The 14146-nt window shown below is 35.9% G+C and overlaps 1 protein-coding gene across 1 annotated transcript in view; it reads left to right on the top strand.

Moving 5' to 3' along the window:
• The window catches only part of TAF2 (TAF2 RNA polymerase II, TATA box binding protein (TBP)-associated factor, 150kDa), a 54472-nt gene that overhangs the window by 26628 nt on the left and 13698 nt on the right, over positions 1 to 14146 (top strand). The window contains exons 17-22 of the mRNA XM_009995371.1: positions 3344 to 3484; positions 4804 to 4914; positions 6275 to 6468; positions 7328 to 7467; positions 10852 to 10921; positions 12432 to 12541. Coding sequence (XP_009993673.1) covers positions 3344 to 3484; positions 4804 to 4914; positions 6275 to 6468; positions 7328 to 7467; positions 10852 to 10921; positions 12432 to 12541 — 766 coding nt within the window. The remainder of the gene's footprint in view (positions 1 to 3343; positions 3485 to 4803; positions 4915 to 6274; positions 6469 to 7327; positions 7468 to 10851; positions 10922 to 12431; positions 12542 to 14146) is intronic.

Raw genomic sequence — 14146 nt, 5'->3', positions numbered from 1 at the left:
TAAGGCAAGAAGTCTGCTAGATGTTGTAAATGTTTGAAAACGGGTCAAAAATCATCACAGTTCTTAAACTGGCTTGACATTTAGCCTCTTAAATTGTTTGCCAGGTATTTATGTCACCGTTTGACTCAGGTTCAACGACAATGCTTTTGATCCCCTCCCACTCCCACCCAGGTGGGGAAGGAGAGAGAGAAAAAGAGAGCAACTTGGCTGGGTTGAAAACTAAACTACACAGCTTTAATTAAACACTAATGATATAATAAAATATATACAATTATATGCAAATATATTCATATATGTCCAAAAGCCTCTCTCCTCCCCTCACCCCAGCAGCTCCCACAGCATCTCCTGAGCTGTGAACAGTCCCGAAAAATCCTGGAGCTGCTGGAGAAAGTGGGGAGTGATGAAGATCAGGAGAGCTCGAGCCTGAGGGTTGAAGGTCTTGGATGGACGGAGTCCTCCCCAGACACTGGCCACGGATGGAAGAGAAGGGAAGAAGAAGCAGGAAGGAAGTTGTCCTCTGTGATCTCTGAGCTTACATAGATATATAGAATGGAATATCTCTGGCCAATTTTGCTGTCTGTCTAACTCAGCCTCCTATGGGGGAGTCATAGATCTCCCTGTAGTGTCTGAGCCAGCAGAGCAAAGATGTGACCTTGAAGACCTAGCAGTTAGAAAAACATTCCATTCTTATCAGTCTTAGTTAGAATACTCTGTGACTAGTTAAAAGAAAGCTTGCTGAAGAAAAGAAAAAATTCAGTAAAAGGAAAATTGGCTTCATCCTGGCTTAAAGCAGGACATATTCTTAACATGACTGATTTGAAAGGAAAGCTGTATTATTTTAGTCTGTAAATGGAGACTTCAGAAGGCTTTCGTAATTGTCAAAATTGAGATGTCAGACATGAAAACCACGAGGGATTTTTCCAGGTTTCATTAAGTGGCAGAAATAAAAGCCTTTTATTTAATCGTTTTTCAGAGGCAATTTTTTTTTTTTTTTTTTATTGTTTTACTGGGAAGTTCCTTGGACTGTCTTTTGAGAGCTCTTAAGTGCTGAACTTCGTCCATATGCCTCGTGTGAATTCAGAGTTCTGCTCGGTGTTTTTTCAGGTTGAATAGGAGCACAAAATACACATCATGTTGGTTTGCAATTAAATAATTAAAACCCAAATCATTGCCTTGAAAAGTTGAAGTTTTTTTTACTGTTGTTTATACAGAAAATTAGCATTAAGAAAGAAAATTAGAGAGTCCTATAAAAAAACTGGGTGGAAAAAGAATTTCTGAAAAGGCATGTTATTGGCATACTTCTGTGGACATAAAGGCATAAGTAGTGACAGTTTGTAAAGTTATTGGCATATATCTTGCTTTCTCCCATGTACCAGTTGAGAATAATCCAGTAGCTGTATAGAAATAAATAATTTGGCTGTATTTTGAAAATTAAAATCCAAGATACATTTGTGGCAAAGTTTTTAATAATATGATTATTACTAATATTTTAATAATATTAGTATTACAATATTTTAATAATATGATTATTGCCATTCTGTAAGTTACATAGGAGGAAAGTGTAGTATTTTCTATTCCTAGTTCCAACATCAGGATGTTAGTTCCTGTTGTCACTACCTCAATGTCACTTTCACACCTTGTAAATATTCAGGATTTGTAATCTTTTCTGTAAAAAAACCAAGTCCCTCTTGTTTATTAAGGGGATGGTTCTTTTTTGCTGATTGCAACTTCTAGGTGTTTACTACTGTGAAGTGTTCTTGATGTACTCAAGTTGATCCAGAGAAATGACCGGTGATCATACAATTATAAAACCAAATTTACTACACTTGCTAAATATGAAATATATTTTGTTGTAAAACTCTGGTCTCTCAGGCATGAAATGTCCAGGTAATACATTTAATCTTTATTGATAAAGGAGCAAATAGATGTGTGTGTGTTCCACATACTTGAAGGTGTTAATGACAAATAACCCTACAGAGAAAGGAGAAAACAAAGTCACAATGGTAATTTCCCAGTAATCTGGAGGATAATTTCTTCATTCAGATCCATTGCAGTGTTGGTGATGTGCTAGGAGGTTAAAGAAAAGCAACAACAACACAAATGCCTCCCCTCCCAAAACATAGAGGAGTTTCATAACTGTACATGACAGTTAAGTGTTAGGCCAGTTTTTTATGCTATCCTGAATTGAAAGATGCAGAACTAGAGTGTACATTCCATCTTTTTAAGTAGAAATAATGCAAGAAAGGCTACTTGCATTATGGTGGCAAAAATATGTGAATGCATTTCATTCAGAAAGTAGAGGATATCAGTAGAACAAATAAAAAACTTGGATTATGTCAGTATTTACAGAAAAATTAAAACGAGTCAGATTATACTGAACTATGTTTTAACTGCTATTGATTTATTTTATAATATATAGCATTATTCATTTGCAGATTTTGCAAAAAGAAATTATTAAAATAAGTAGAAGTTAAAAAATAAGTAAAAATTTACATCATTATATTAAAGAAATTGTGAATATCTTTTAAATATAATAACCTTTGAGAGTATTTTTGGAGTTTTATTTTATCCTGCTGCATAAATTTCATATTTGCAGTTTTAAATTCTTCCTCATGATTTCTAAGCAGTCTTTGGGATTAAGCTTTCTCTGCAGGAAGTCATTATGTAGTTTACAAAAAAAGCTATCTTTAGTGCAAGGACTTGAGTTATTGCAAAGGGAACATCTAGTCTGACCACAGTATTTTCTCTCCCTGACTTTCCTTTGAAGCCTGACTTAGTGGGAAAATGGTTTTCAGTAATAAAAGGCCCATCGTATATAAGAGTAATAGTGAAATGCATTGCTACCCATCTTCAGATAGCCTCTTGCTTTTCTTTCTCTTGTTGCATGTGTGCACCCTTTGAAACAAGCTAAATAGCTTAGAAGGAGATAATAAATTTAATTTTCTTCTGTGTGAAACCAGATTTTTATTTCGTTTGTGGTGTGTTTGTAACAATGGAAACTCCTGCTACATTGTAGGATGCATTGGCCCCATTTGTGTGCACAGACACACAGTCTGTTATTAGGCTTAATTCATCATCAGGCATGGGTGTTCCTCTCTGCAGGCTTTCATTGCTCCATGTGTATAAAACCCAGGATGCTGGGAAGGCACAAGGGCAGTTTTTTTGGCAGTGAAAACTTAGCTAATATAAGATAGTACGTTGATGAAAATATGTATCTATTTGAAGGACAGTATGTTCTTGGCAGTTATCCTTCTTTATTATGGGAAACTTGTCTTTTTCTACAGCCAAACTAAACTTGCAGTAATGGTGTTAATACGATTTCCCTTCCCCTCTAATTATACAGATTGCAAATTCAATGGTGAGTACGTGGACAGGACCACCAGCCATGAAGTCACTCTTTACCCGAATGTTTTGCTGTAAGACTTGTCCAAACATAGTGAAGACCAACAACTTCATGAATTTTCAAAGCTACTTTCTGCAAAAGGTATTTTTTTTTTTTTTTCATGGAACATTTAAAAAGAAATGTCAAAATACAAAAATATTTCTGTGGTTGACAACTACAGAAGTATGGAAAGCACAGTCCTGCTTTACCTCTTCACAAAAATCCCAAGCAATTAGTTCCTTCTTATATGTTAACTGTTCCATTTTAGACAAAAATCAGGTAACAGAATTTCAGCATTTTTTTTTGAATACCTGAAGTTAAATTAGCAGTTTCTTCAGAAGAATGAAGTACGTGTTATTCGTGACCTCATTCTTAAATAGAATTTATTGCACAGTATCAAAGCTTCCTTTTTTAATCTTTGAGGTGAATTCAGCTTCTGTCTTTATTAATAGCAGTGATACCTTACTGCAAATAAAATCTTATAATTTTATCTTTAAATGACAGTCTTGTTAGTTCAAGGTATCCATCTAGCTCTCTCTGTTCTGTTAGTTGTTGACATCATATATTGCTGCAGGTCACTTTGTTAATGCAGGGGTTTTTTTACTGAGATCTACAGTTGTTAGATGTACAGTGGATAACAAAATGGATGACAGGATGACAGTTTTTTTTCTGTCAAGGTTCACTTAATAATTATTGGATTATTGAGTTCTTATTTCACAAATTTCATATTCCTGATTATTGTTTTCTTACTCAGTCCAAAACAGCTTCATTCTTGTCTGCACCAGTCTCGTTCTTAGATGTTCTATCATATTTTTCTGCTACTTTTATCTTTATTCATTCTTTCCCACTAAAATACTTTTCTCCCTTTTGATCCCACGTCCCACGTTTATTGATCTAGAGTGAGATCCCTAAATCTGTGTGAGTGGAGCCTAAGAAGGCTGCTTAGCTCATTCTAAAATAAATACCTAGTCAGGCTAATACTTGTCTGGCTAATAATTCTTTTGGGTTCACTCCCTATATTGGATGTAGACCTCTCAATGGTAATAGAAGTTTAGACATGATGTTCATGTAAAAACACTGAAATTCAGTGTCTCAGAATTAGTTCCACCATCTTTTATCTGTTTCGTTATTTTTAATTAATTACTTTTTGCTAGTGCCATGACTTCAGTCTTTCCTCGGATACGTGGTTTTTTTCAAATGTCTGCACTATGACTAATTATTCAGCAATAATTACAGAGTTCATTTGATCTGAAAATTATGTAGCATGTGGTATGACTTTCAATAAACTTTTAAATATAGCTTTTCAGAGATTTGCTGTTATAAAACTGTGAATTGCTCATTTTCAGGATGTAGCTCTTTTCAGGGTGTAACTGTCATTTCACTAATGTAAGAATGATGTTAGTATTATTTTTATTACACAGACTATGCCTGTTGCCATGGCCCTTTTGAGAGATGTTCATAACCTCTGTCCTAAGGAGGTTTTAATGTTTATTTTGGATTTGATCAAGTATAACGATAACAGGAAGAATAAGGTAAAGAATGTGCTTATTTTAACTCTCACTTTTTTTTTGTTGAATAAAGTCTTAGTTAATATACTGCTTGATGTTTTATGCCACTAATGTAAACATCTGGATAGAAGAGTTGATGAAAAGGTGATACACTAAACTGAACAGTAAATGTTACAGAATGTTCCATAGCTGACATTTCTATGGCAGCATTTCTTGGATTTTTCAAAGCTCTTTGTGCTTGTTGACTTACTAAGGACCTGCCTGTCTTCATTTGTGCACATACTTTTCTTGCTCTACTCTTTCATTCAAAAGCCTCATGTGTTTTGAGAAGATGTGCATGACGCTAACACGTAGCATGCAAAATGAAGTACTGGTTTGTCAGGTTTTTTCACCTTGAGAAAAGTACTTGAAAGACCCAGAAATGGGGAAAAAAAAAATAAAAAATTGTAATATACAGGTGTACAGGATGCTGAGATTCTGGATTCTGAGGCTCATGGAACTGGATTGTTTTCATCTAGTTAAACAACTGAAAGACAGGTTAATATTGTTCCATCACTAGATGGAAGCATCTAAGTTGGAAGTGCTGTCATCTAAAGTTCCTTCCCACATAGATTACCTCTGAAGTAGCCCTTATTTTATTGGGAGTGGTCAGCATGGATTTACCAAGGGTAAATCATACTTGACCAATCTGCTAGCCTTCTATGATTATATCTCTGGAGATATTCAAGACCCACCTGGATGCAGTCCTGAGTAATGTGCTCTGGACAATCCTGCTTTAGCAGGGAACTTGGACTAGCTGATCTCTAGAGGTCCTTTCCAACTGACAATTCCATGATTCCATGACACTAAATTAACAACCACCAAATGCCAGCACAATGGAAGGGTGAAACTTTTAGCCCAAGTAAAAGGAGGGAATGAAGGAGCAAGAATTTCCTCAGTAAGCAGCAATGAAAGCATTAGCTCCCCTCAGAAGCTTGTGTAGTTGCTATCTAGATACTGATTTTCTGAGATGCTAAGCACCCATTAAACCTTCTAACCTTGGTACTGAATACAGACAGGTTGTTTTAGATGCACACATTTAGAAATAACAGCTTTGATTTTCCGTATCTGGAAAATATTCAAAGCCTGATTCCGTTTTTATAGAATAATGCATTCCTACTAATATACTCTTATTACTATTAATATGCTTTTATTACAGAGTGAAGATTAATGATCGATAGGATGTCCATTTTCAGAAGAAATTTATTTCCGTTTTGCTTTCTTATGCAGATTCTCACATTTTTTATTTTAAGATCTTGTTCCATAACAGTGCTTCAGCATTTAGAAGCTTTTAAATAATATATATTGTTATATTTGCTTGTGTTTAAAAGCTGGTTTTGTCTAGTTTTCAGACAACTACTATCGTGCGGAGCTGATTGATGCCCTCGCCAACTCTGTGACTCCTGCAGTCAGTGTCAACAATGAAGTTCGAACACTGGATAACTTAAATCCTGACGTTCGACTTATTCTTGAGGAAATTACCCGTTTCCTAAATATGGAGAAGCTTCTTCCTAGTTACAGGCATACCATTACTGTCAGGTGTGATTTAATAATTCTTATACACATGACAAGAGCAGACACATTAGTGCTACTTTTTAGGGGTTTATGTACCCTTCTCTGGTCAGTATTTGAGATTTAACTGGTGATAGAACAAGAGGAAATGGTCTCAAGCTGCACCAGGGGAGGTTTAGACGAGATATTAGGAAGAACTTTTTTGCTGAAAGTGGTCTCAGACATTAGAATGCTGCCCAGGGAGAGGGGTGAGTCACCATCCCTGGATGTGTTTAAAAGTCATCTAGATGTGGTGTGTGGGAACGTGGCTTAGTGATGGACTTGGATATGGTTAGTGGTGGGACTAGATGATCTAAAGATCTTTAGGTCTTTTCCAACATAAGTGATTCTATGTTTCTCTGATTTTAGCTTGTGTGTCTTAATATTAAGGGCTAGATTCCTTCCAATTTCAAAAAGCTGATGGTTCAAATTTGTCCTGATTGCTTTATTTTTCAACATTAATTGCTATCAGTGTAGACTTCTAAAGGCAGGCACAAGCTGATGATGCTTGTGCCTCTTTAAGAAGAGCATTTATGAAAGTTTGGAGAAAGTAGCCTTGTTACAATATCTAGAATACACAGTATCATCAGAGCTGTGATTTTATGTAAGTTAGTACAGTTCTGCTAACACCAAACAATTGATTTGGCACAGTGGGAAATTTTGTGGTGCTGCCTAATTCAGAGTTAATGAGAGCTGTGTTAATCCTGTGAAAGTAATTGTAACATGTTAATTTGAATAATATAATTCTATAAAAATTGCAATACTTGATTTTGAAGAAAGTAATTTTATTCTTCTTGGCAGGTGTTCCAGAAACCTAATGTAAATTTCCTCTTTCTACCACATCTAGCTGTTTAAAAGCTATTCGAGTGCTGCAGAAGAATGGTCATGTCCCAAGTGATCCTGCTCTCTTCAAGTCGTATGCAGAATATGGGCACTTTGTAGATGTCCGAATAGCAGCGTTGGAGGCTGTTGTTGATTACACAAAAGGTACTTTTTCCAAGTATTTTGACACTTTGGAACACTTATGATATAGTAGAAAAGTGTAATACTTAACCTCATTAATATGGGTTGAAATACTGTCCACCAGAGGAACTTGTGTAATAACAGATGTATTGATAAGGAGCTGAGATTGTTGTTGATGCTTTGTCCTAGAAAATGATTGATGAAAATGTGGTGAGCATCGTTCTCTGTGTAAATTTAATCAGATATCTGTGTTTTGAAATAATGAGTAGACAGCACAATGAGTGATGCTAACGGGTTTTGGTGATTTTTTTAAATTGTTTTTTAACAGTGCATCTTCATTTATTTTGATTCAGTTGAATTCAGCCATAAATGCTAGTCAGTGTTCTAGGGTTTGCTTTACCTTTTTGCTAATTTTTTATTTTGCATTTTTGTATGCATCTTACAGTTATAAATTTTGGAAACTTAGATTATTTTAATGGTTATTGGTTACTTCTGCTTTGTCATTCCTTATATATAGCTTATGTTTGTGAGATGTTTCCATTCTTTCATTATTGTCTGTATCTTGATTGACTGCTGCAAGGCCTTTCTTAAATGCCATTTGGAGCTCAAATTCAATCCTGACAGATTTTCTAGAGGCAGTTAGAAACTATAGCTTTGCTTTTTGATTTGCATTTTGTAAAATTAGTTTAGTAGTACATTGGCCTGCTAGTTTGTCTGGGTTAGTATTTCCCTGTTCAACAGATTTGTGGCAGTTCCTGTGTTGGAAGGGTTATCCCAATCAAAGTGGCCAAATCCTTCAGTTCTTCCTTTGTAAGCAGACTGGTGGTTCTAGACTTCTAATTATTCTGCCTTAAACTTCATGTTTTCATTTTCATGGTAATGGAGAGTTTCCTTTGTTTTTTGCACAAGTAATTGTTTTCTTATTTTTTAAAAGGCCCTTTATTAGTCTGATCTCACTGCTGTCATCCTGTCCAAAGTCTTCTCAAACTAGATAGGAAGTGGGAGGTCTTAAAGCACATGGAGTCTTTGAGTGCATTTGGCAGAATGCAAGCATATGTATACATATTTATCTGCTATTAAAGGCACTACAATGCACAACAGAGCCTCCTATTCAACTGGTCATCACTATCATTTCTCTTATGCAGCCTTCCAGCACTGAACTCAGTAGCTCCTGCTCTAAAACTGGGAAGTTTTTGGAGAAGGAGTGAATCTGGAAGCTCAGCATGCTAACTGCCTTCTTCAGCTACCCACAGAGAAGTTAGCAGCACTGCTCTCACAGAGCACTCATCCTGGCTTTGGAAGGAGAAATGATAGGTCATCTATTGCCAAGAGGTCTGAATCAGGTTGTTCCCAGTTACCTGGTTTCCAGTTCAAACTGGATATAAACCAGCAGCTATCAAATGCCTGTTGCTTGTGCCAAAGCTGGCTTTTTAACAGTTCTTGTACAGGAAACTGACAGATTTTGTAATTTCCATAAAAAGGAAAGTCTGTATTTTCTAGGGCAATGTGGAACTCCCATGTTTTTCTATCAACTCACAGAGCAGGAATAGCACTGCCTTTTCTAAAGTTACTTTAAAATAATTAATTTCTCCATGGAACTGAGCAAGTTGTTTTCTTTGCTGAGAATAGTAAGGCTTTTTCTGAGACACAGTAATTCTGTAGAATGTTTGAGGCACCATATAAGGACTTGTCAGTTGATCTAAACTGGCTTGCAGTGAGCAAGCTTTTTTTAAGTTAGCTTCTGATAGTTATATGACTATTAGTAGTTATATGTATAAAACAAAGCAGTTGCATACTTATAAGAGTTAACAGCAAACTTCTAAATAAATATTCATTATTATCTAATCTCAGGAAAGTTAAAGTATAGGGTCTCAGAGATGCCCTGGTGTAATCGAGAACTGATGCACCACCTCTTGTAATTTGAAAAATTCTGAAGAGGGTATTTATTTTTGGAAGCAGTCACTTGTTTTCATGTCTACCAGAAATGTGAAAATCATAGGATCACAGAATGGTTTGAGTTGCAAGGGACCTAGACCATCTAGTTCCATCCCTCTGTATGGGCAGGGACACCTCCCACTATATTAGGTTTCTCAACCTGGCCTTGAACCCCCCCAGGGAGGGGGCATCCACAACCTCCCTGGGCAACCTATTCCAGAACCTCACCACCCTCACAATAAAGAATTTCTTCCTATTGTCTAACCTAAATCTCTTCTCTTCCAGTTTAAAACCATTACCCCTCATCCTATCACTACACACACTGTAGGCCCCCTTCAGGTACAGGAAGGCTGCTATAAGGTCTCCTTGGAGCCTTCTCTTTTTTAGGCTGAACAGCATGTCTTCATAGGAGAGGTGCTCTAGCTCTTGGATTATCTTTGTGGCACTCCACTGAACTTGCTCCAAGAGCTCTATGTCCTTGCTGTGTTGAGGGTTCCAGAAATGGACACAGTACTCCAGGTGAGGTCTTACAAGTGCAGAGTAGGAGGGCAGGATCACGTCCCTTGACCTACTGGCCACACTTCTTTTGATGCAGTCCAGGATGCGGTTGAATTTCTGGGCACACTGATGACTCATGTTGAGCTTTACATTGACCAACACCCCCAGGTCCTTCTCCTCAAGGCTGTTCTAAATCCATTCTCCGTTCAGCCTGTATGTGTGGTTGGGGTTGCCCCAACCCAGGTGCAGGACCTTGCTGTTGGCCTTGTTGAACTTCATGAAGTTGGCATGGGCCCAACTCTCAAGCCTGTCAAGGTCAAAATCTACACATCTTTTCCCACAGCCACCTTCTAGACAAACTGGCAAGATACTGACAGGATGGGTAGTCTGTGAGATGGGTAGGAAATTGGGCCATGGGCTCCACTCAGAGGATGCAATCAGGGTTTTGCTCAGGCTGGCAGCCTAGCACAAGAGGGGTCCCTCTGCGAACATCTTCATAAAGTATCTATGTTGTTTCCTATTTTGCAATGGTACTTGGACAATGAAAGGAGTCTTGTAGTGTAGTTTAAATTTTAAACTAACAAGCTGATTTTGTTTCCAACAATGTCAGACAGAAATTTTCTAGAAGCATGTGCTGATAAGTTTCAAAATACATTTTAATTGTGAAGTGCCCGGATTAAAAAAGCTATGAAAGGCTTCTCTGTGATCTTCTGAATCAACTCTCACAAGTGACAGTTACCTGATAATAGTCAAGTTATTGAACAATTGAGGCATGAAGGATTTGTGTGCATGTTTCTATTTCAGTGTATAAACTAAACCATGTTTTACTTTGAATTTGACCTATAATCAGTAAAATCCCTCTCTAGTTGCAGTGATTTAGGCTTTGTATGCAAATTCAGGAACTTGTAATTGTCTTGACCAAAATCCTTCAAGTTTATATATATTTATAGGCATTTAATATTTTTTTCTTTGCAGTTGATAGGAGCTATGAAGAACTGCAGTGGCTGCTTACTATGGTTCAGAATGATCCTGTACCTTACATAAGGTTGGTGGGTTAATAAAAAACCAGTATTTTTACTAATTCTTAGCCTGAGACCACTACAATAAATCAAATGTTTAACTGATTAATACTTCTTCATGAAATTGTTTTTCCTTTTATAGAAAATGAAACATATTTTGATTTATCAGCTATTCACATCTCAGAAATTAATATATTCTGCTTTTATTCTCCATTATGTTTCTTTTTTCTTTAGTGTTATACCCCTGTGGTAAAGGTCTGAGGTTAGAGGTCGTTTCCTCATAAAGTATGTAAATCTGATGTTGAATATGGCAAAAAAGCTTTGTGATATTTCAAAAAGACAAAGGTTGAAACATGGTGCACACGATGTTTTGCCATTAAAGAGTGTAAAGCAATAGTTAGACTGTAGATGGGGTGAAAGGATAACATATGAAAATATGGTGTAATTTCTAGTATTACCTGCTCCAGCTTTGTTTTCACCAAAGACTGATTGGACATTTTAGCACATTCATTATAAGCCTTTGAAAATGAAGGTTCATAATCATTGTTTTTCCCAACACTTTCTTCTTATGGCCACCATTAAAATACTGAGTTTCAAAAGCTTAATAATACTCTTCTTACTCTCTCACTATAGTTGACTTCTTACAAAGATCACACAGGTTGTTCTCTATTTTATTTCTATCATTCTTATTAATAAAAGTAGATGCAGACAGACTCACTAGAGGAGGTTTAGCTTCAGTCTAGGAAGGAGACTTAATTAGATTTGGATCTTCTTAAAGAGGAGTTTAAATTTTGAACAGAGTGTTACATATAAGCCTCTTCTAAAAGAAAAAAAATAATCTGTAAGATTATTAAATAATCTGTAAGATTATTTTTTTTTCCCAAATGTGTAAGACAGCACAGGGAAAGCTGGCTATAAATAGTTAAAATAATAAGAAATGTATGAGATAATAATTCTCATTCATAAAATATTTTCAAGGCCAAGTTTGAAGAAAGAAAGTGGGGAAAATATATCTACTTTCAGCTCAGTGTGTAAATATTATAAGCAAACAATGTAAATGCAGAATTTGTATACACCAGTATAACTTAAGAGGTAACAGTGTTCCTTTCCACAAAAATGTGCAAGTCACTGGTTTTGGTCCTGCTGTTTTGTATCAGTCATAAAAATTTCAAGTTATTTAAAAATCCTTTGGTATCAGAATGTATTTACCAGTGTTGCTCCTTCTTGGTAATTATCAAGTTTGTGTGCAAAAAAAGGTGGTTACTACACAGAAGAGCCACATGTAGCCACAGTTTTGTACCTAACTGTTAAAAATGTCTAATAATATCTTGCTGCTCTGTAGTTTGGTTTTTATTTTTAAATTATGTTGCTGTTGGTAAATCTGTGTCTATGTGTATTGTGGACAGAAGAAAGAGCAAAAAGCATAAAATGTTGGTTAAAATTTTGGAAGAATCTTGTATTTGAATAACTGAACAAGCTTTGTATTCTTAGTGTATTTGGATTTAATAAAGATGTTTTTTTCTATGTCTTTTTCAGGCATAAGATTCTGGATATGCTGACTAAGAATCCGCCTTTTACCAAGAACATGGAGTCCCCTTTGTGTAACGAAGCTTTGGTGGATCAACTTTGGAAACTGATGAATTCAGGTTGGTTTTTTCGTTGGTTGTTTATTGGTGTTTCGGATTTTTTTTATTGTGAGCTGTTTTGAAACTAATATTAAAGATTTGCTTCAGAATATGCCAACAACTGTCCTAGTTTTGATGGTTAAAAAATGAAAATTCAGTCTCAGAAGTTCAGTGTCATGTGTGTACTGCCAGAGCTCTCTAGTGACACAAGGTACCAAACCTTGTTTTTCAGCCTTTTGTCTACTAATGTCATATGCTTTGATGTACTTTGGCATAGAATGATTCTCTGACCCAAAAATTTAAAACAAATGTTTCCTTAAATGATGGTGTCTCTGTTACCTTTTTCTTTATAGTTTGCTCTTGACTAGATAATCTGTCTTCGTCCTCTATTCCTAAACTCTTGGATATTTGTATAGATAAATGAGATCTTTAGAAGTGTATTAAAAACCTAAGACTCAATTTGCCTTGTGTGATTAGGAAGGATCCTAATGAGAGACGGGCTTGCATCTTTACCAATGACCTGTTTTTCATTACTGAAGCAGTTTTATCCAGACCTGACAAACTGCCCTTTAACATCTGGAACATTACTCCACAGATTACATATAAGCGTTTCTGTAGCTTTTTTAGGTCATGGAAGGCTGTCTGTTCTCTGTGTGTCATTATTTTTAGTGTTTAAAAGTTTACAGCTACACTCCAGGGGCTGAAGTGGGGAGACTACCAGTAGTACAGTTTTGTAGGATTTGCCAAGTGTCAGGCATAGAAAATAAACAGTTTTGATGTTCTCATCAGAGAGTTTGTTTTTCCTTTTTCTTGAGAAAAGTGTGTTCAGTGTTACTTTGAACCATTACCACTTTTTGCAAGTAACAAATAGGGTATACATTCTTATTATGATTCATGGAGCTTTAAGTACTTCAGTTTCTACACATAGAGATGACATAATGTTTTCATTTATTTTCTGTAAGGGATAACTGTAGCATCCCAGGATGCCTTGAAAAAATATTTGTTAATGTGAGACAAGTTAGTAGCCAGGTTTAAAGCTGCATGATTCTAGAATAATGAGTTTCTTTCATTTAACATAATCTCATGCAATAGAAAACAGACTCTGGTTGATAGATGTAATCTTTTCCTTTTTTCTTCTGTGTTAAGCTGCATTAAATTGGTAATGGTCACAAGTTCCAAAGATTGCAGAGAAATTCAGTGACCAATTATATGTTTAGCTGTTTCACTGGAGAAGAAGATACTGAGTGGGAATTCATCATATCATTCGAAGATGTACTAGTTTAAGAAGCTGAATAAATTGTTTATTTTTAAAATATTAGAATAGTTTTAAAATTAGTATTTCTTAATTAGTTGTTCTCTGGAGAATATTTTCATGTTAGAGATGACCAGATTAATATTCATATTCCTTATTCCTTACCCAGCTGTTCATAAAACTCATGAGTTATTTGTAACTGGGTAAGTGTTAGGTACAGCAAAGTTTTCTGAAAACACTATTTAGCCCCATGAAACTTAGCATTTACTGGGGTAGATCTTATAATTTTATTTTGTGCTAAGTCTCGCACAGCCACATTAACACGGCAGTTGGCACATCTGTGTCTTGTTTACCAGATACAGTTCTATTCCTGC

This window comes from Chaetura pelagica, unplaced genomic scaffold (assembly GCF_000747805.2).
Source record: "Chaetura pelagica isolate M959 unplaced genomic scaffold, ChaPel_1.0 scaffold53, whole genome shotgun sequence".
NCBI classification, from domain to species: domain Eukaryota; kingdom Metazoa; phylum Chordata; class Aves; order Apodiformes; family Apodidae; genus Chaetura; species Chaetura pelagica.
This window is presented reverse-complemented; position numbering and strand designations above follow the sequence as displayed.